The sequence below is a fragment of the Epinephelus lanceolatus genome, chromosome 21 (assembly GCF_041903045.1).
Source record: "Epinephelus lanceolatus isolate andai-2023 chromosome 21, ASM4190304v1, whole genome shotgun sequence".
NCBI classification, from domain to species: Eukaryota; Metazoa; Chordata; class Actinopteri; order Perciformes; family Serranidae; genus Epinephelus; species Epinephelus lanceolatus.
Window position 1 is genome coordinate 39417247 of NC_135754.1, and position 21133 is coordinate 39438379.

Here is a 21133-nt window from a genome sequence, read left to right on the forward strand (position 1 = left end):
GGTAACCAGCAGAGTGTTGTTAGCTGAATGTAGACACCATGTCCACTGCAAAGAGACAAAGCAGCTTGTCTCGGGGACAGACTGACTGGGAGGAGACAGAGACCATGTTGGAAGCGCTTCATGGAGACATGAGAGAGGTTTGTGTCCTGTCACGGTGCAGCTAGCTAACAAAGCTAACACAGCTAACAGAGCTAACGTAGCTAACATGAGGAGTAACGGTAATAACGGTCCGGTAACGTGATCCGCAGGGAAACACTGACAATAAGGCCCCAAAACACGACGCAACCATCAGTGACGTGGCTCATTGATCACAGAGAAGTGTTCCTCTATAAAACATCATGACAGAGTCTTTACTCAAACATAATATCACCTGCTGAAACAGGAAGTGATGGCAGAAGTATCCTGCTCACATCTCAGGTAACGTTATAAAGGGTAGAAATACTCCGTTACAAATGGAAGTAATCTGGCTTGCTGCATTAAGTAATACTTATGTAAGTAAAAGTACAACAGTAATAAAGATCAGTTAACTCCTGACCTGTAATAACAGTTACATCATCATTTATTAATTTATTAACCTGCAAACAAGTAACTACAGTCAGTGACATGTAGACTGGTGCAGTACAAGTATAAAGACATCAAATGGTAATTCTCAAATGAATTGTACTTAAGTACAGTCATGTACTGATTACTAAACGGGTCTACTGGGCACAGGCCCAGGGGCCCAAAGCGTCAGGGGCCCCTCTGTCCTTCACCTGCAAAATGTAACACAATTTAACATGTACGACCAGGATGAGACTTAAAGACCACAAAGATTCAAAAGAACTTCAAAGAGATAAAAAGAACTACACAAAGGGGCAAAATAAATTAAAAAAGACACAATATTCCCCCACAGACACAAAATGGCTACAGAAAGACACCAAAGAAAAGTGATATAAAATGACCCCAAAATTACCACAAAGAGACACAAAACCACAGAGAAATTGCATAATCACTACAAAGAGATGCAAAACCTCCAAAAAAGACACAAAATTACCTCAAAATAACATAAAATTCATAAAATGACTGCAAAGAGACACAAAACAACACAAAAAGTCATAAAGTGACTGCAGAGAGACACAAAACGACCAAAAAAGTCATAAAATGACTGCAAACAGACACAAAACGACCAAAAAAGTCATAAAATGACTGCAGAGAGACCCCATATGACTGAAAAAGTCATGAAATGACTGCAGAGAGACACAAAACGACCGAAAAAGTCATAAAATGATTGCAAAGAGACACAAAACAACCCAAAAAGTCATAAAATGACTGCAAAGAGACACAATATGACTGTAAAAGTCATGAAATGACTGCAAAGAGACACAAAACGACCCAAAAAGTCATGAAATGACTGCAAACAGACACAAAACGACCGAAAAAGTCATAAAATGACTGCAAAGAGACACAATATGACTGTAAAAGTCATGAAATGACTGCAAAGAGACACAAAATGACCGAAAAAGTCATGAAATGACTGCAGAGAGACACAAAACGACCCAAAAAGTCATAAAATGACTGCAAACAGACACAAAACGACCGAAAAAGTCATAAAATGACTGCAAAGAGACACAATATGACTGTAAAAGTCATGAAATGACTGCAAAGAGACACAAAACAACCCCAAAAGTCATAAAATGACTACAAAGAGACACAAAACGACCCAAAAAGTCACAAAATGACTGCAGAGAGACACAAAACGACCGAAAAAGTCATGAAATGACTGCAGAGAGACACAAAACGACCGAAAAAGTCATAAAATGACTGCAAAGAGACACAATATGACTGTAAAAGTCATGAAATGACTGCAAAGAGACAGAAAACCACCGAAAAAGTCATTAAGTGACTGCAGAGAGACACAAAACGACCCAAAAAGTCATAAAATGACTGCAAAGAGACACAAAACGACCCAAAAAGTCATAAAATGACTGCAAAGAGACACATAACGACCGAAAAAGTCATGAAATGACTGCAGAGAGACACAAAACGACCGAAAAAGTCATGAAATGACTGCAACCAGACACTAAACGACTGAAAAAGTCATTAAGTGACTGCAAAGAGACACAAAACGACCAAAAAGTCATAAAATGACTTCAGAGACACAAAACGACCCAAAAAGTCATGAAATGACTGCAGAGAGACACAAAACGACCGAAAAAGTCATGAAATGACTGCAAAGAGACACAAAACGACTGAAAAAGTCATAAAATGACTGCAAAGAGACACAATATGACTGTAAAAGTCATGAAATGACTGCAGAGAGACACAAAACGACCCAAAAAGTCATAAAATGACTGCAAACAGACACAAAACGACCGAAAAAGTCATAAAATGACTGCAAAGAGACACAATATGACTGTAAAAGTCATGAAATGACTGCAAAGAGACACACAACGACCCAAAAAGTCATTAAGTGACTGCAGAGACACAAAACGACCGAAAAAGTCATAAAATGACTGCAAACAGACACACAACGACCGAAAAAGTCATGAAATGACTGCAAACAGACACAAAACGACCGAAAAAGTCATAAAATGACTGCAAACAGACACAAAATGACCGAAAAAGTCATGAAATAACTGCAAAGAGACACAAAATGACCCAAAAAGTCATTAAATGACTGCAGAGAGACACAAAATGACCGAAAAAGTCATGAAATGACTGCAGAGACACAAAACGACCGAAAAAGTGGTAAAATGACTGCAGAGAGACACAAAACGACCCCAAAAGTCATGAAATGACTGCAAAGAGACACAAAACTACCGAAAAAGTCATGAAATGACTGCAAACAGACACAATATGACCGAAAAAGTCATGAAATGACTGCAGAGAGACACAAAACGACCGAAAAAGTCATGAAATGACTGCAAAGAGACACAATATGACCGAAAAAGTCATGAAATGACTGCAAAGAGACACAAAACGACTGAAAAAGTCATAAAATGACTGCAGAGAGACACAAAACGACCGAAAGTCATGAAATGACTGCAGAGACACAAAACGACCGAAAAAGTCATGAAATGACTGCAGAGAGACACAAAACGACCGAAAGTCATGAAATGACTGCAGAGACACAAAACGACCGAAAAAGTCATGAAATGACTGCAAACAGACACTAAACGACCAAAAAGTCATAAAATGACTGCAAAGAGACACAATATGAGTGTAAAAGTCATGAAATGACTGCAGAGAGACACACAACGACCCAAAAAGTCATTAAGTGACTGCAGAGACACAAAACGACCGAAAAAGTCATAAAATGACTGCAAACAGACACAAAATGACCGAAAAAGTCATGAAATGACTGCAGAGAGACACAAAACAACCAAAAAAGTCATAAAATGACTGCAGAGAGACACAAAACGACCCCAAAAGTCATAAAATGACTGCAGAGACACAAAACAACCCAAAAAGTCATAAAATGACTGCAAACAGACACAAAACGACCAAAAAAGTCATGAAATAACTGCAAAGAGACACAAAACGACCCAAAAAGTCATTAAATGACTGCAGAGAGACACAAAACGACCGAAAAAGTCATGAAATGACTGCAGAGAGACACAAAACGACCGAAAAAGTCATAAAATGACTGCAAAGAGACACAATATGACTGTAAAAGTCATGAAATGACTGCAGAGAGACACAAAACGACCGAAAAAGTCATGAAATGACTGCAGAGACACAAAACGACCGAAAAAGTCATAAAATGACTGCAAACAGACACAAAACGACCGAAAAAGTCATAAAATGACTGCAAAGAGACACAAAACGACCGAAAAAGTCATAAAATGACTGCAAAGAGACACAATATGACTGTAAAAGTCATGAAATGACTGCAAAGAGACACAAAACGACCCAAAAAGTCATGAAATGACTGCAGAGACACAAAACGACCCAAAAAGTCATAAAATGACTGCAAACAGACACAAAACGACCGAAAAAGTCATAAAATGACTGCAAAGAGACACAATATGACTGTAAAAGTCATGAAATGACTGCAGAGACACAACGACCCAAAAAGTCATTAAGTGACTGCAGAGAGACACAAAACGACCGAAAAAGTCATAAAATGACTGCAAAGAGACACAATATGACTGTAAAAGTCATGAAATGACTGCAAAGAGACACAAAACGACCGAAAAAGTCATGAAATGACTGCAGAGAGACACAAAACGACCCAAAAAGTCATAAAATGACTGCAAACAGACACAATATGACTGTAAAAGTCATAAAATGACTGCAAAGAGACACACAACGACCCAAAATGTCATTAAGTGACTGCAGAGACACAAAACGACCGAAAAAGTCATAAAATGACTGCAAACAGACACAGAACGACCGAAAAAGTCATGAAATGACTGCAAAGAGACACAAAACAACCAAAAAAGTCATAAAATGACTGCAGAGAGACACAAAACGACCCCAAAAGTCATAAAATGACTGCAGAGACACAAAACAACCCAAAAAGTCATAAAATGACTGCAAACAGACACAAAACGACCGAAAGTCATGAAATAACTGCAAAGAGACACAAAACGACCCAAAAAGTCACGAAATGACTGCAAAGAGACACAAAACGACCGAAAAAGTCATGAAATGACTGCAGAGAGACACAAAACGACCGAAAAAGTCATAAAATGACTGCAAAGAGACACAATATGACTGTAAAAATCATAAAATGACTGCAAAGAGACATAAAACGATCCAAAAAGTCATGAAATGACTGCAGAGAGACACAAAACGACCCAAAAAGTCATAAAATGACTGCAAACAGACACAAAACGACCGAAAAAGTCATAAAATGACTGCAAAGAGACACAATATGACTGTAAAAGTCATGAAATGACTGCAAAGAGACACACAACGACCCAAAAAGTCATTAAGTGACTGCAGAGAGACACAAAACGACCGAAAAAGTGATAAAATGACTGCAAACAGACACAAAACGACCGAAAAAGTCATGAAATGACTGCAAAGAGACACAAAATGACCGAAAAAGTCATAAAATGACTGCAGAGAGACACAAAACGACTGAAAAAGTCATTAAGTGACTGCAAAGAGACACAAAACGACCAAAAAGTCATGAAATGACTGCAGAGAGACACAAAACGACCCAAAAAGTCATGAAATGACTGCAGAGAGACACAAAACGACCACAACAGGATGCATAACAACAAAATAAGAGTCAAAAGTCTGTGCGTCTCGTCCTCATGTAGGAGAGGTGGTGGGGCTTTGTGCATATCTGTGCCCAGGGGCCCATTGTCTCATAATTCAGCCATGAGTACAGTACTTGAGTAAATGTAGTTAGTTACTTTCCACCACTGAGTAAATACAGCACGTTTTAGTTTTTGGTAATAGATTATCAGTAATGCTCCAACATGGGTGTTTGGAAGCATAAAACATAGGTCTGTTTTTAACGGTACAAATGATGGTTTACTCTCACAAACACACTTCCCAACTCCACATCTGAACTGCAGTTCTTTTATTATAAGAATAATTTAATTAGATTTCATAGAAAAGAGTTGGAAGACTTTGAATTTTATATTTTTAAGACTATTTTTTCTTTTTCACATGAACCCAGTCTGATCACAGGAACGGACCAGCAGCTTTAGACCAAACACAGTTTATCATCTGATCGCTGCTGCATCCTCTGCCGTCCCCATATGTACACTGTACTCTCCTATTGGCCTTCAGTACCTGAAACACTAAGCTGTCCCTGCCTGTGATTGGCTCGTGTGTTTGTGGTGTATATATCTGTAATTGCATCAGCAGGCTTGGTTTAATAGCATCTGGGGAACAATAGGTTTCCAGGATATAAGCTTTTATAAACACAGAGGCCACGCCGCTCGCTAAGACTTCACTCACTCAGTGCTCGAACTGGACGCAGAGAAAGTAAGATGGAAGACAGGAAAGCAGAGGAGAAGAAAGAGGAAGGAGCTGGGACTAGTTTATTTCACCAGCTTATGGCACAGAGAACGGATGTGGACGAAGATGCGGTTTGTATTTGATTAGAGATAAGAGGAAAACAATAATTGTTTTAACAGGTTCTGATATTTGTCACATGAACAACTATTAGCTTGTTTCGTAGTGATGTTGCAGTGTGAAGAATAAATAAATATATATATTAAAACATAGTGGTATTATTAAAATGTGCATGTTATTATGATGTACTGTGTGTGCCGACCCGTTTGCACTCTGCAGGACTTTCTGTCACTCTGCAGGTTTTCTAAGACTGTTCTTCATTGTCTCGTCCACAGAGGATCGTGCTACAGCGGCTGATAGTGATTGCTCGCCTCCCCCGCCATCTTGCTGACAGGACAGAACTGGGAGGTCAGCCAGAATTACCTTGGAGCTACAAAGACCCAGAGCACAGTCGCTCAGAACATCCCTTCATTCCAATCAGTGAACTAATCAGCTAATACCAAATCAATCCTGTTTTCCTTCAGGGGAAATGAAGGCTGATGGAAATCTTACAGATTTATAGATCTATAATGTGTACACAACATTTCTGTGAAAACACACAGACAAACATTTCCAGTCTCTTAAAGTCACAGCAAAGTGCTGCAGCTGCTGTCAGAGCAGGCTCTCGTTTCTCTTGTCTGAGTGTTTTTACAGCTCTCACACGTCTTTGTGTGCGTCTGCAGCGTCTCCTCGTGAGAGCGCTTTGTGTTTGCTGCTCAAGGAAAGTTTCCACAAAAATCCCACAATAATAAAAGCTTCAGGAAAAGGCTGAAACTGTGTGTTGACAATGGAGCTGTGCTCTCATGTCTCTGTGTCTGTTGTCTGCAACAAACCCACACTGCTGTGTTGTTTGTCTCCACACAGCTCATTATGAGAAACTCAACTTTCAGCTCAGCAAACAGTTCATCTGGGATCAAATGACGGGCCTGCTGCTGATTTATCCGTCCTGTCTGCTGCACGTCATTGAAGTAAGTTTCACCGTTTATCTGTGACGAAGCTGTGATGTCATATCCTGCTGTTACAGTTTCCTGTGTGGCTCTCTTCCAGTCATCCAGGGACGTTCTGCTTTCTTTTTTGAGAGATCTTAAAGACATGCAACAACAGCCAGACGGGTAATGATGCTCTCTTGTTCTGCACATTAATACCACACAATATATGATGCAGTGTTGGGTTATGATGACGTGCATGGTCCTGCTCAGTTTGCCCTTTATTTTAAGCTTGGAAAAATGATCTTATTTCACAGTTTCACACATATTCTGTATATTCAAACCTCAGATGTTTTTAGGGCTGCATCGTTCCAAAAAATGGAAATATTGTAGATATATTTTGTGCATCATTTTATGCACACTACAACAAAATATAGTCTGACGTATTTTTTGTTTTGGACACTGGAATTCCACCAGAATTTAGAGTAAAGATCCTCAGGGTGTTGAACGATATTTGGCTTCTCAGGAAGAGTTGGTGAATTTTAGGAAGTTGAAGTTTTCCTCGCGGAAATTCAGCTCACATAATTATTTGAGCAACTTAGGATGATTTGCACATACTGTGTAATCTGTGAGCTCAGCGTCCTGATCCAGCTCATTCACAAGAAGATGTTGGTGTTGGAAGTTTCTGCAAACCACACACACACTTTACATTTGTTTGCTTCATACGTTACATGTCAGTGTTTTTAAAGAGATGTAGTAAATGAGCTGTGTCATGAGGAGGTGGAGGGGACGGGGGATGGTGTGAGTCCTCGTTAAGATGTTTGCCAAGTTGCAGACACTGTTTGAGACCAATGTATAATAAAATTGGTCATTGCTGTGTTTCCACCGGGGATAGGGCCATGAAAGTTGATTGTTTCTTACAGAGACATTGCTTTGCTTCCTGCTGAGATAGTGCCACGAAAAGCAGGTGATTTTTACAGACATTGCTATGTTTTCTGCTATGATGGTGCCATTAGAAGCAGCTGTTTTTTTTTTGTTTTTTTTTACCAAAACATAGCTGTGTTTCTTGCCTAACTAGTGCCACATAAAGCGATTGTTTTCTTACTGAGACATCGCTGCGTCTAACTGAGATAGTGCCACATAAAGGGGCTGTTTTTTACAGACGATGCTGCATTTCCTGCAACTTTTTAGCCTCCAAAATCAGGTATTGTGGACCATAACCAAGTGGTTTTTGTGCCTAAATCTCACTACAGTCTTGTTAAAACCTAGAAACTCAAAGAAATGTGAATTTACATAACATATCCACGACATCATAAAGTACAAATGTAATGTATCTATGGTTTGCAGAAGTGTACAAAGCCAACATTTATTCTGGCCACTGGGTTGCCCAGTTAGGTCTTAGGTCTTAAAATGACTGCCTTTAAAAATCTGATGAGCTTTCTGTATTATTTCCCCGGCTGTCTGCTTTGTGTCACTGTATTTAATAGAATGATATGACACAGTCTATGTGTAAAACACGTTTCCTTTCAAAGTAAAAGTCCTTTACAGGGAAAAAAGAGATATATTTATATCACTGTTTCAAGATCAAGGTATGATTATGTATCAGTTTGACAACGATAGGAACACAGTGATCAGGTAACACTACAGGATTACTCCAAACACACTTAAAACATCTGAGTTACTTAAATACTACTTAAAAGTTGTTTTTTTTAAATGATGGTCACTGTGAAGTAGCTATTAAATATCCATCTGCTCATTTGCAAATTCATTTATGCATAATTTCCTTGTTATCGTGTTATAACTGCCTGGAATTTGATTTGAATTAATCAGTCAACAATTATCGAGGTCAACTTACTTCCTGTTTTCCTCCATGTGTAACTGTCCACATTGGTCCTCATGAGGTCACTGCAGAACAGAAGAAGGGGAGAGATGCCTGAAGTATATAATTATTATTTTACTTCCCTTTCCAGTGCCGTGCTGGAGGCTCCCAGGGTCGTGTTCATGGCACACAACCCTCAGAGCAGGCTGTTCCAACAGTGGAGCTACAAGGTTTGCTTTTATCTTCACATCTCAGGTTGTATTAACATGAGGCAAATACACATTAAAGTGTCTCAGTGAGGTGTCGCTCCACCACCAGCCTTCATCAAGCTCAGCTTCTCCCTCTCATTTGTCACCAATCTGTGTGTGTTATCCTTATGAATTATAATCTGTATGCATGAGTAGTGTTTGATGTTTTTGACTGAGGTGCTGGATGCAGATCAGGGGGCGGAGGACTCGGGGGTTAAGAGACTTGAGGAAGAGGAGGAGAGCACAGAGAGTCTGGTTTGTACGGTCCTGTCAGCGCTGCAGCTACTGGGTGAACATCTGCAAATATCTAAAAAGGTGTGTTTACTGTAAGAAGTGTGTAGTATCTTTGGGGATTAGAGACATTTTACCAGTTGTTTTGTGTTTCTATAAGCAGAAAAAAATAATGTTTATGAGTAAGATGTTCTCTCACTGAACTCTGAGGCCCTCCCTGGTTTGATGCTGGAGCAGCGTCCACACCTGATCGTCTCTCAGGATGTTCTCAACAAGCTTTTGACTCTAGACGACTTACAGACGCCACAACAACACCTACAGATGTACAACTCACCGTTAAACATCAGCATGGACTTCGGTAAGAGGTGTCTGACGACTCAAAGAATTTCAAACATAAATCTCAGGAACAGATTGTTGACTCTGAAGGCAAGAGGATACAGGAAGTCAAACTTTGCTGTGTTGTGATTGTTTAACAGGACGAGTTAGACGAAGCAGCTGCCTCACCAGAGTTTAACATTTTGGGCAAAAGGTCAAAGGTGAGAAACCTACATTATATTTTTTATCTGTAAGCTTTAGAAAACATGTACAAATACAGAGGAAATGAAGACAGAAGGATCTGTTTCTCTCTGTCTCTGTGTCTAACATTGAGCACAAATGAAACCTAATGCAGGATTTATACTTCTGCATTGAACTGACACCGTACCTAATTCTGCGTCACCATGGAGCCCATGCTGTACTCTACGCCGTAGCCTGACGTGCACCTCCCCAGGAATGTAACTCCACATTGTGGCGACAGACCACTTATGTGTTTCTGTAAGCTGAAACCATTTCGCTCAGTGGAAACAAAGCTTTGATTTACTTTAATGTCACAGGGAGGCAGGTTAGTGTGGTGGCTGTGTCAATCAAACACAGGACTTTTCCAGGAGACCAGTGTTTGTGTCCCGTGTGAAACCAAGTGAACTTGGAGTTATTTTAAAGTCGTCGTCAACACGTTTCTTTTCCCAAACCTAACGTACGTAACTTTACATTAAGTATGTAATGTGACAGTGCCATTCGTTGGAACAACTTCTATATAAGGATATGTGGCATCGTGAGCATGGTAACATTAGCATTTAGCTCTAAGCTCTACAGGGCTGATGTACAGCCTCACTAGCATGGCCGTAGACTCTTGCTGCACTTCTCTCTGCATGTTTTGAACGTGACCACTGTGTGTTTGAGATGTTCGGTTTGATGATTAGCACCGTGACTGCTTTGTCATCACGCAGCTCTGCATGCCTCGGCCATTTCAGCACCATCACTGTCGGACACTTTAAACTGTGATTTACCTCGCAATTCAAAACTGTAATCAAATGTTTTATGCCTCTGCAGAATGTGTTTGGCCTTCACCAAAGCACCGAGGATGTGACTGAAGCAGAGAGAAATCACTGCGACAGTTTAATACCAACATTTAATGTACCGCAGGACGCCTCTGGGATTTCTTTTTGTTGTTTCTTTCTGCTCCACATGATTTTATATATGAAACTTGTTTGAAGCAAAGAAAAGCACAGGAAGTCCAAGTAATATAAAAAAACATTTTTAATAGTTTCAACATTCGGATGAGGTTAATTTATTTCTATTTGACTGTACACTGTGTTCCACTTGGTGACCAGGAGATAGCATGTCCAAGAAAAAGGCATTTCCTCTTTACTCCAGACTTTAAAGAGTCGGCAGCGTCACTACAGTTTGACACAAAGAAAGATTCCTTGCTCACTTATGTGTTCCCTTTTTATTTTGGCCCCCGTTACTTGGAACTTAAGCAAAAAAGAAAAATCAAAGATGACTGGAGATGTACTTGCACTGGCTGCATGCACCACATTGTAATCTATAAACTGTATGTGTAAAAACAAACCTGTATGCAGCACGTTTTTTTTTCTGTTTGCAGTGTGAAGTCACAGGAACTTTTCAGGAGATTTAAGTCTGCTATAGCAAAGTACTTTAGAGCATAGACGGTCTCACTGCCGTCATGTTAGCTGATGGATTTCCTGACAATGGTCTGAGCCAGATGTGCTTTTCTTATTTGCTCTAGATAAAAAGGGTGACAGGTGCTGTATGAGTGTAACACAGGAGAGACATGATGAAACAGTAAATCATCAGTGTTTCGAGTTGATGGAGAGTTTGACTAAAAAAACGTCGAGGGCAGCACTTTTATAAAGGTCGATCTATTCACTTATAAAAAATAAATACAAGCACATTTATATAGGACCAAAGATGAGACATATTTCATAGGCATGGTTAAAAAGCATGCTGCCGAGTTTCACACAGGACAATGTCGAATCAAACGCCGCCCGCCCCCCTCCCTCCCCCCTCCCTCCCCAAAATTGGTCATAACACACTTTTTATCCAATACCTTCTTTTACTTGAAACTACACACACAATCCGCCTGGATCACAACCTCTGAGGTGAACATCGTCTACATTCCACCTACTCATGTAAAAAACAAAAAACAAAGGCCTTCGTATTTTAGAGCTCAAAGGTCATGCTTGCAAAAGCTGTAATACTGGAATCTGTCTCCCGACTGTCTCTGCTCGACAGGGTTATTGTTAATATAGTTGTGTTTGATGAACACCGTATGTACAAGCCTTAATCTGAAACCTTTAGTACAAAACGAAGAGCAGCACATTGTAACACAGAAATCAGACAAAGACAGGACAGACCATTCACCTCAGCACAGCCAAATTCAGACAATAACTTGTTTTAAAAAATCTGTTTTACAGTCAGCGTTAAGTTTTTCTTTTAATATTAAAATTTTAAATACTACGGTGGCCAGCGAGGGCTAATGCGCTACAGCGGACCAAAACATTTCCATCAGGAGAGTCATGGTGCAGCGTCAGAAACACAAAGACTAACGAAATGTGCTACAGAAACAGCAAAACATGCTGCAGATACAGAAACCATGCAAAGTCAAAAAACAACACATAAAACCCAGAGAACAGACGCAACAGAGAAACGCTGCATATCCAGTCAACACAATGGAAGTCCTCCAGGCCTCCAGGCCTCCAGGGGAGGGCCAAGTGAAACACACGAAAATGTTTGTTTTAGAAGCAGGAACAAAACTGGAACATGTTTGTATTCTTTGTGCATTTGGCCTCAGGACTCGTCTCCACATGGCTCTGTATAGGTTTGCAAGTCAACTGGAAGTCCATTCATTCCTATGAGACCTGGTTCTCACGGTCATGGAAAACCTGGAAAGTCATGGAATTTCACAATCACATTTTCCAGGCCTGGAAAAGTTATTGAATAAGTAAAAACCATTGACAATTGTGGAGAAGTCACGGAACGCTGTCACGGTCATCTTCCATAGATAACCTTCAGTGTGACGTAACATTACGTAACAAATTTATTTTGTGAAGCCGACGACGCAACGATCGAAATGTGACAACGTTTTGTTCACCATCACATAGATTTCTTCTTTTTCGCCCAGCGCTGCGTCTCTCACTTCATTTGTGCCCACTAGCTGAAACTGTGTTTGAATAGAGCTTGAGTCTGACGTGTTTGAAAAACATTATTATGTGTCCTTGAAAAGTCTCGGAAAAATTTTGAAATTTTGTCAATGAAAAAGTGGGAACTCCGACGAGAACCTCCGTGATCTCTGATGAGTTTACGAACTCCTTCTGTTTTTTTTTTTTGTTTTTTTTTCAGTCCAGAATTTGTGTCAAGTCAGTTTTGAACTTTTGCACAAATTTGTGTGAACATCGTGCCACAGGAAGTTAGCACAAAAACGATTAGCTAACAGACTGATAAATATACTACAGCTCTGTTCACGCGTTTTGTGGATTGACAAGTTTCGATGGCATGTTTAGCTAGCTAACACTGACGGTATGCTAGCTGTGTGACGTACAGATTGCGCACTTCGTGGTTCATACGTCTCTAAACAAAATATTTCAGTAAACTGGCCACACAGCTGACAGGCCGACTTTAACGCTTATTTGTCAGCGTGCATTATTTGTTTCTGTATTGCTCCTTGTACATATTCTATTGATTGGACGGCAACAAAAACATTCAAATGAACTTTTCCAGTGTTTCTGCAGTAGCGTCTTTATCTCTAAGTAAAGGGATGCATTTCCTCGTGTCAACAACAACTATACAAAAACACGGACACAAACAACACTGTGTAGAAATGAGGCACAAGTTTTTCACAATTTTATGAAAGAGCAAGAGATTTACGTAGCTTGCATAAGTATATAAGTGCCTTGCATGCTAACACTAGCTACATAAATCTGTTGCAGTTATTTAAGCTGTGAGTTTTTCGACTTTGCCTTGTTTCTGTATTTGCAGCGTTTTCTTGTCGTTTGCTTTTTCTTTGGCTTTTTGCAACATGTTCTTTCATTTGCAGAACACTTCATTTGAACTGGCATCTCATCAGAGCTGCACCATGTTTCTCCTGTTGGAAAGGTTTCGGGCCGCTGTAGAGCACTGGTCAGCCACAGTAAACTGGTGACAGCATTTCATGCTATATTCATTTAAACTGAGCTGGAGAATCTGATTGAGTAATTGGTATGGACTGTATGGACTGTTTTTCAAAGCAAACATTTTCTGGGACAATAAACCAAAGATTGAGAAAACAATCAGATTCACTGATAATAAAAATGATCATTAGTTGCAGCCCTAAATTGTAGAAAACCTGTAGTTTTTTTGCATGTTCTAATTCACATTTTTAACATCTACCTTATATCTAACATGGAGGACACAACTACGTCGTTTTCAGTCATGTTGAACTGAGGAGATTCGTTATCTGCTGTCAAACAGTCGAACTAAAAGAAAGAGACGCAGCAGTTTCCTTGCAGAGTCTCTTTAACCTCTTAAACCCTGCTGATCGATCCATCGGTGCAGCTGCAGGACAAACATTGTGCAAACCCACAGAAAACTCTTTTAAATCCTAAACAACTGTTTCAGAAGTATCAAATGTGCCGGGTTGAACTGTTGTAAAATGTATAAAATGACGCAGCAAAGACTTTGAGTTTTCCCTTAAATGTAGTATAGTATCATGTGGCTGCGATGACGTGTTTAAACCATTTACACTATTAAAAATGCAGTTTTATTAAACATCGTGGTCTTTTTTTTTTTTTTTTCTAAGTGTAAAGCTAAAACCAGGGTTCAAGAGGTTAACTCTTAGTCTGCAACACAAGCACTATCAGCTGTTTTTATTTAGAAACTCTACAAACTAGATTTGACCTTGAGCCTACGTCAGTAAAGTTTTGACTGTGCGAAGCCTACGTGATGTTAGTTTGTGTGAATGTGGAATATTGTGCTCGAACCTGCAACATTATAACATTATATGTACACTATAACCTTATAATGTTCATTGGCATTTATAATTTTCAATACAGTATTTGTATATATATATATATATATATTTAAATTTCTCCCCTGTCAGTATATACACAGCACGAATGTACAGAGGCTCCAGTATTTACACAGTCCTGTGAATCATATCGCACTTTAAAGAGAGGATGGCAGAGCAGCACAGTGACTTTGAGGCCGTGTGTCGTGGATGTTCTCAGGACAAAATGGAAAGTCTTTCATATCTGGACGGGTCACAGCAGAACCCACCACAAGGCAAATAACAAGCTGCTGCTGACGTATGCAAACCTTAGTGCTCCAGTTTTATTGATTTTCAAGTTTCTCTTAAACCTCTTGCTTCCTGAAAAAGGTTTCGATGCGACAGCAGGAAATTCTGGTCCCGTGTTTGAATGCTTATTTTTTTTCTCATGTGTAGTGGAAACAATCACAACTCTTCAGACCTAGTAAAAAGTATTCAGAAATATATCTGTATAAATACTCTCATCAAAATAAACACATATACACATATCTTTGCCTCTGGTTCTCATATAGACCAAAAATATCAGCATCATCAGACAGGGTTCATGGAGAGAAACTGAAACTGCACCGTCAGAAAGAGAAGGGGCGCTTGTTTTTGTCACTGAGGCCTTTTTTTGTTTTTGACAAAAATAGCACCTTTTTTCTGGAGTGTGACAGTTCTCAGTTGTGTGTGATATGATGGGATGTTTTAATACCTCAGGACAAAGAACTGAGTCTTGTGCCAGCATGCTCTCACTCCGCTCAACAACACCAGGGATGATTCTCCACGTTTGTTACAGAGCCTGAAGTGTGCCATCAGAGTGATCGTAGAGTTTAGTTTTACCTGTCAAATTATTATCATCTCATAGTTTATGATTTCAGTCACAACTAGCCGCTCTCACAGTTTGTTTTCTCAGAGACTGGCAGGTGAACACAGTGGAGCGTTCAGCAGCTCAAAGGTTCTTCACCACTTCAACTTTGAAAGGTTGTAACGCACAGCTCCTCTCTGCTGAACTCCAAATCTAATTTTAACATTGTTATAAATCAAATGTTATAAAGCTCTTAGATTTTGCATATTGTTATTCCATTAACTTGTGTGTCTTCCAACTCACAATTAATTTGCCATTTCCCTTTTGAGAGTGGCTCCCTGTAGCTGTCATATATATGCACTGTGACACCAGACAAGGTATTCTGTGGAGGATTTGGCCACTAGCGTCGCCACAGAGCAATGTTCTTACGAGCGCGACAATGAACATGATACTAATGATGCAATGAAGGTGAAACAAAAACAACCCTGACTTCTAGGAATCACATTTCTTTGTGACACATCTGTTGTGGTGACAACATGAGGACGCAGGACTGAGACACCAGAATGTTCCTGTCCGCACTGTCTCTGGTTTGGTTTCGTCAACACAAGCACTTTGATTAAGGTCAAGGACAGATTGTGATTTCAGTTAAATATTAATAAAAGAGGTAATAACACAAATAATACTTTGGTCATTACGAGTGTTTACTGTAGTCCAAGTGAAAATCAAGCACATCGTCGGTGAACTGATGCATTTAGTTGCAAAACGATTAGCAACCTTTTATCGTCACATTTCCTTCAAACATATTTGCTTTCTCAAATTGGTTGTGGCCCGCGTCCAGATCTTGGAATCTGCCCACGCCACTGAGTTCACTCATTCATCTGGCATTTCGACATAAAACAGGCATTTCTCAGTTGAAATCAAATTCATACAATGAGCATCGTGAGGGTTTTCAATCAGCCAATCAGCACCACAGGCAGGACTAAGAGCCGCTTCATAGTGGACGCACGCAATTTTTGGGCTTTTTAAATTTTATTTATAAAGCCCAATATCACAAATCACAATTTGCCTCACAGGGCTTTACAGCATACGACATTCCTCTGTCCTTTGGACCCTCACAGCTGATCAGGAAAAACTCCCCAAAAAAAACCCTTGAACGGAAGCGACGCGGGCGACACTTGAAATGCAATACATCACTCGCGCAATAGGGGGTAGCAGAGTCACCGGTACATTCCGGCTAGCTAGCACTGCTATTATATTAGAGTGCAGGGCACTAGAACGGTCATATAAACAGAGTTTGCCCGTACGAGTTCGCAAAGGTTTTCCTCCTCGCCTGCCATATTTCATACCTGCTTCTTCTGTGAGTAACAAAAAGTGGTTAATTTCAAATACGTCACTTGCATTATCACCGCCGCTGGCAATGCGTAGTATTACACGCGTCGCTGTGTCGGGTATCAAAAAAATGTACAAAACATTTTGAGACGCTAGCACGCATCGTGGCGGCCAATGCATCTCGATGTGTCCCAGTGCGTTCGCGTCTGCGTGCCTTTGCGTTGACTATGAAACGGCCCTAAAGCTACTGTTACGCAGTGCGTCAGTCCGATGAGTGACAGCAACAATGGGCACTGTCGACGAGACAGACTCTGCTGTCAAGGCTGTTCTCAATCAGCATGTCTTCTCAAGTTCGTTAGCATGACTCGGCATCAGTGTGAACCTGAAATGACGTTAGAGTCAAACAGATATTTTGGTCTCTAGTGATTGGTTTGGGAAAACTGAATCCCCCTCCCCCACGGACACTGGTTAGAGAAGACGCAGTGTGTAACCAGATGATAATTCTGACATAAATCTGGCAAAACTAGTTGTATATAGAATTTCTCTGGACGGTAACGTTCAAGGAAACGCACCAATGAGCAGAGAAGGAAACAATAAATGGGCCTTGCTAATATTTTATGAGGGAAATGCATTTAAGACGTTTGTGTCTGGTGAGAAATACTGAGCGTAAACACAACAGGGCACCTTTAAAGAAACCCACAGGGCAGCAGCGACAGCTCTGATTGGCCACAGTCCTGCCAATATGAAACAGCTGGCCAGTCATTGATATTTACTAAGTGGAGCAAATGTTGTGGTGGCACACTCCAGGCTTCTTTGTCTCTCTGTGGAGTCGTGTTCTTCAAACTGATATAACCCAACATGGAAAATGAAAAACAACAGCTGCTTGTTGCCAAAATAACCACATTGAGTTTTTCATTTTCCAGTTTACAAGATCTTCTGCATCTGTAAAACCATCCCAGCTCGTCTGTTTCGTACCTGTCATAAACTACGTGTCTCATATGTTGAATAGCTCCCTGACAGTATCTACTATATTCTCTCTGTGTCTCTCCTGTAGATACAAAATATGATCTCATCTGATTTATAACGTTAATTGTGTCATAGATTCTGCAAATGTACAATATAAACAATAAATATTCAGTGATTGATGTCACTACAGAGAAAAGTGTGATTGGGTGTTTAACCTCTTTGCAACCTCGTCCTTGTTTTACTAAATCTCTAAAACATGCATTCCTGTTCACGCTCCACGACACCAACAGTGCAACATCATATAGTACAATTACCAAACACATAGAAACACACACACACACACACACACACACTTTTCCAAAACAACATACTGGCACACTCACAGTGAACGCTCAGGTGGGACAGAAATTCGGGGGTTGTTGCCACCACATGCCAGAGCGAGGCATTTCAACTGATACCCCTGAGGAATGGAGGAGGGACTTGAGACGGGAGATAAACAGAAGAAGAAGAAGGTGTCGGCAGGACAGATGTACAGTACTGTGTTCTTCCCTCTTAAAATTCACTCATGAGAAGCAGCAGCAGCAGCAGCGACGAGCACTCGTTCCTCCCTGCAGCCTGTGTCCAGTCTCGTGTGTGAAGTTAAAGGCAATATTGCAAGTGAATCAAATAAGGCAAAAGAAACATAAAACATGAAACTAAAAAGAAAACAGCGGAGATAAAATGTCAAATTGTTTCTGATCAAAAGTCCCCTGACGACATCGCCGCTAACACCTCCTGTGATTTCTCTTAGGTGTGTATTTTCTGTTTTACCTCCTCTGGATGGAGTACAGGTGTGACGATGGGCTCCAGAGTGAGGCTGAAGTGATCCAGCTGCAGAGGTGAAAGGTCAATGAATGAGTGTGTGTGTGTGTGGGGGGGTGTTTGAGCGAGATGATGAAGCAGTAGCGTGTTTTGTTTAATCAGCCGACAGATGGGGGGGGGGAGGGGGCGACTCAGTGGCGTCATAGCACTGTGCTCTCAGTCTCTTCCTCCGACTCCCCTCTGTTGGTGGTCAATTCAAACAGTGCCACTGAGTTCCTGAAGGGGGCGATGTGGGGCAAGTCAAAAATACCGTCCAGGTCCACGTTAATGATGGGGATGTCCAGGTTGCAGAGAGAATCTGGCAGAGCAGAGACAGACGGGATGAATGTTGGTTTGGGTCCAACACAAAAAACAAAAGAAGGGAAACAGATCATTCCACATGTGGTTTCATTGATGACGTTACACAGCAGAGTCATCATACGTTCACACAGCAGTTACTGTATGAATACATTATAGGGAATGCATGATGGGGTGCAAAGTATGTAACAGGGGTGTCCGCATACTTTTGGCAATGTAATGTACTATATATATATATTTTATTGATCACAAGACGAGTCCTGCTGAAGAAGCAGGGTCACGTTATGTTTTCACTCAAACAGATTGTGAGTCCAGTGACCTACGAGCTGCAGAAGCTGCCCGCTCACCACCAGAATAACATTATGGCATTGTACCTTTCTGCAAACCACAGATACATTTGTGTCATGTCAACGTTTCATCAGAAGCATTTGCGTTACACATTTTTACATTTAAGTTAGGTTATAATTAACTAAGTTAAGATATGTAATGAATAAGGTGAAATAGGGGCAGGGACTTAGAAGTTTTACTTCCACCTACTCCTTGTTTTGTGTTTTATTTTTGTTTTCACTTGTCTTATTTTAAATGTTCCAAATAAAATAATTTATTCATTCATTCATATTGTAAACCTTAACTGTATGTTTTTCTAACCCTAAACAAGTGGTTTTTGTACCTAAACCAAATCATGTCTGGACATTTCCAGCTGTGTTTGTGGTGACAAAATCAGGTACTTTAAGTCTTGACATAATGTTTTTTTTAACCCTAAACAAGTGGTTTTTGCGCCTAAACCAAACCACATCTGGATATTTCCAGCTGTGTTTGTAGCAACAAAAGCGTGTATTTAACAAGAGTTGAGACATTCCCAGCTGTCTGTGGAAATAAAATCAGGTATTTTAAGTCCTGACATTATGTTTTTTAACCCTAACCCAGCAGCCTAACCCTAACCACAGGGAAACCAGAGTGTTATTAAAACCAGAGCATGTGAGCGGAGCGGGGAACGGGGAGCAGAGCGGGAGTGGGAGGATTTTGTGTTGAGCGAGGAGCGGCTATTTTTTTAAAAGGTGGAGCGGAGCCTTATCTCTCGCTCCAATTTCGCTCCGGTCGCTCATGCCCCACCCAGAATGCATCTTTGCACCTGCGCACATCCACACTATTTTCTTTCAAAACTATGGAGTTTACTGTGTACTTCAGAAAAGAAACTGAGAAGAGAAGCAGCGGAACCTTGGAGAACGGTCCCTAACTGCGGGGAGAGGCGAGAGGGCTTCGGAGGTCGGCTGCTTAAGCCGGTCCGTCTCCTCTACATTTTGACTATTTCCACCCTGCCAGCGGTACCATGTAGAACGGTCCCTAACTGTGGGGAGAGGGCTTCCCCGGAGAATCTACCAAGCTCATGTTTTATTGGTGCCGTAGCATTGTTCCGACCTTTCATTAGTCCGACCTCTCATTGTTCCAACCTCTCATTGTTCCGACCTTTCATTAGTCCGACCTCTCATTGTTCCAACCTCTCACTCTTCTGACCTCTCACTGTTCCAACCTTTCATTAGTCCGACCTCTCACTGTTCCGACCTCTCATTGTTCCGACCTCTCACTGTTCCGACCTTTCATTGTTCCAACCTTTCATTGTTCCAACCTCTCATTGTTCCGACCTCCCACTGTTCCGACCTCTCATTGTTCCGACCTCTCACTGTTCCGACCTCTCACTGTTCCGACCTTTCATTAGTCCGACCTCTCATTGTTCCGACCTTTCATTAGTCTGATCTCTCATTGTTCTGACCTCTCATTGTTCTGACCTTTCATTAGTCCGACCTCTCACTGTTCCGACCTCTCACTGTTCCAACCTCTCATTGTTCCGATCTTTCATTAGTCCGACCTCTCATTGTTCCGACCTTTCATTAGTCCGACCTCTCATTGTTCCGACCTTTCATTAGTCCGACCTCTCACTGTTCCGACCTCTCACTGTTCCAACCTCTCACTGTTCCAACCTCTCACTGTTCCAACCTCTCACTGTTCTGACCTTTCATTAGTCTGACCTCTCATTGTTCCAACCTCTCACTGTTCTGACCTTTCATTAGTCTGACCTCTCATTGTTCCGACCTCTCATTGTTCCGACCTCTCACTGTTCCAACCTTTCATTAGTCCGACCTCTCATTGTTCTGACCTCTCATTGTTCCGACCTCTCACTGTTCCGACCTTTCATTGTTCCGACCTCTCATTGTTCCGACCTCTCACTGTTCCGACCTTTCATTAGTCCGACCTCTCATTGTTCCGACCTCTCATTGTTCCGACCTCTCATTGTTCCGACCTTTCATTAGTCCG

General features: G+C 40.9%; 2 protein-coding genes across 8 annotated transcripts in view; one reads left to right on the forward strand and one right to left on the reverse strand.

Annotated features, from left to right (window-relative positions):
* On the forward strand, nucleotides 1-11108 carry tex47 (testis expressed 47). Of its 2 annotated transcripts, none has more exons than XM_033611995.2 (9): nucleotides 1-137; nucleotides 6294-6366; nucleotides 6862-6965; nucleotides 7045-7109; nucleotides 8894-8972; nucleotides 9168-9305; nucleotides 9432-9579; nucleotides 9698-9757; nucleotides 10590-11108. In XM_033611995.2, the coding sequence occupies exons 1-8, from the start codon at nucleotides 39-41 to the stop codon at nucleotides 9733-9735; spliced, it is 744 nt and encodes a 247-aa protein (XP_033467886.2). In that variant the 5' UTR covers nucleotides 1-38; the 3' UTR covers nucleotides 9736-9757; nucleotides 10590-11108. The 2 variants fall into 2 exon arrangements, with proteins under 2 accessions (XP_033467886.2, XP_078019313.1); XM_078163187.1 differs by lacking the exon at nucleotides 1-137 and adding an exon at nucleotides 5434-6032.
* A 2445-nt stretch (nucleotides 11109-13553) lies between these two features.
* LOC117247370 (rho GTPase-activating protein 44-like) overlaps nucleotides 13554-21133 on the reverse strand; it is a 120157-nt gene continuing 112577 nt past the window's right edge. For all 6 annotated transcript variants that reach the window (XM_078163186.1, XM_078163182.1, XM_033611896.2 and 3 more), the window contains one exon: nucleotides 13554-18821. Coding sequence is in view for 4 of the 6 variants with exons in the window: in XM_078163182.1 (XP_078019308.1) it covers nucleotides 18664-18821 (158 nt within the window). In the remaining 2 variants the exon portion in view is untranslated. The remainder of the gene's footprint in view (nucleotides 18822-21133) is intronic.

What these genes read in the sequence shown, in the direction of transcription:
- tex47 (XM_033611995.2), top strand. Translation starts at nt 39, where the DNA reads ATGTCCACTGCAAAGAGACAAAGCAGCTTGTCTCGGGGACAGACTGAC. An exon ending in TCCAACAGTGGAGCTACAAG is followed by an intron (nt 8,973 to 9,167) that starts GTTTGCTTTTAT and finishes TTTTTGACTGAG; the next exon opens with GTGCTGGATGCAGATCAGGG. An exon ending in AAACATCAGCATGGACTTCG is followed by an intron (nt 9,580 to 9,697) that starts GTAAGAGGTGTC and finishes ATTGTTTAACAG; the next exon opens with GACGAGTTAGACGAAGCAGC.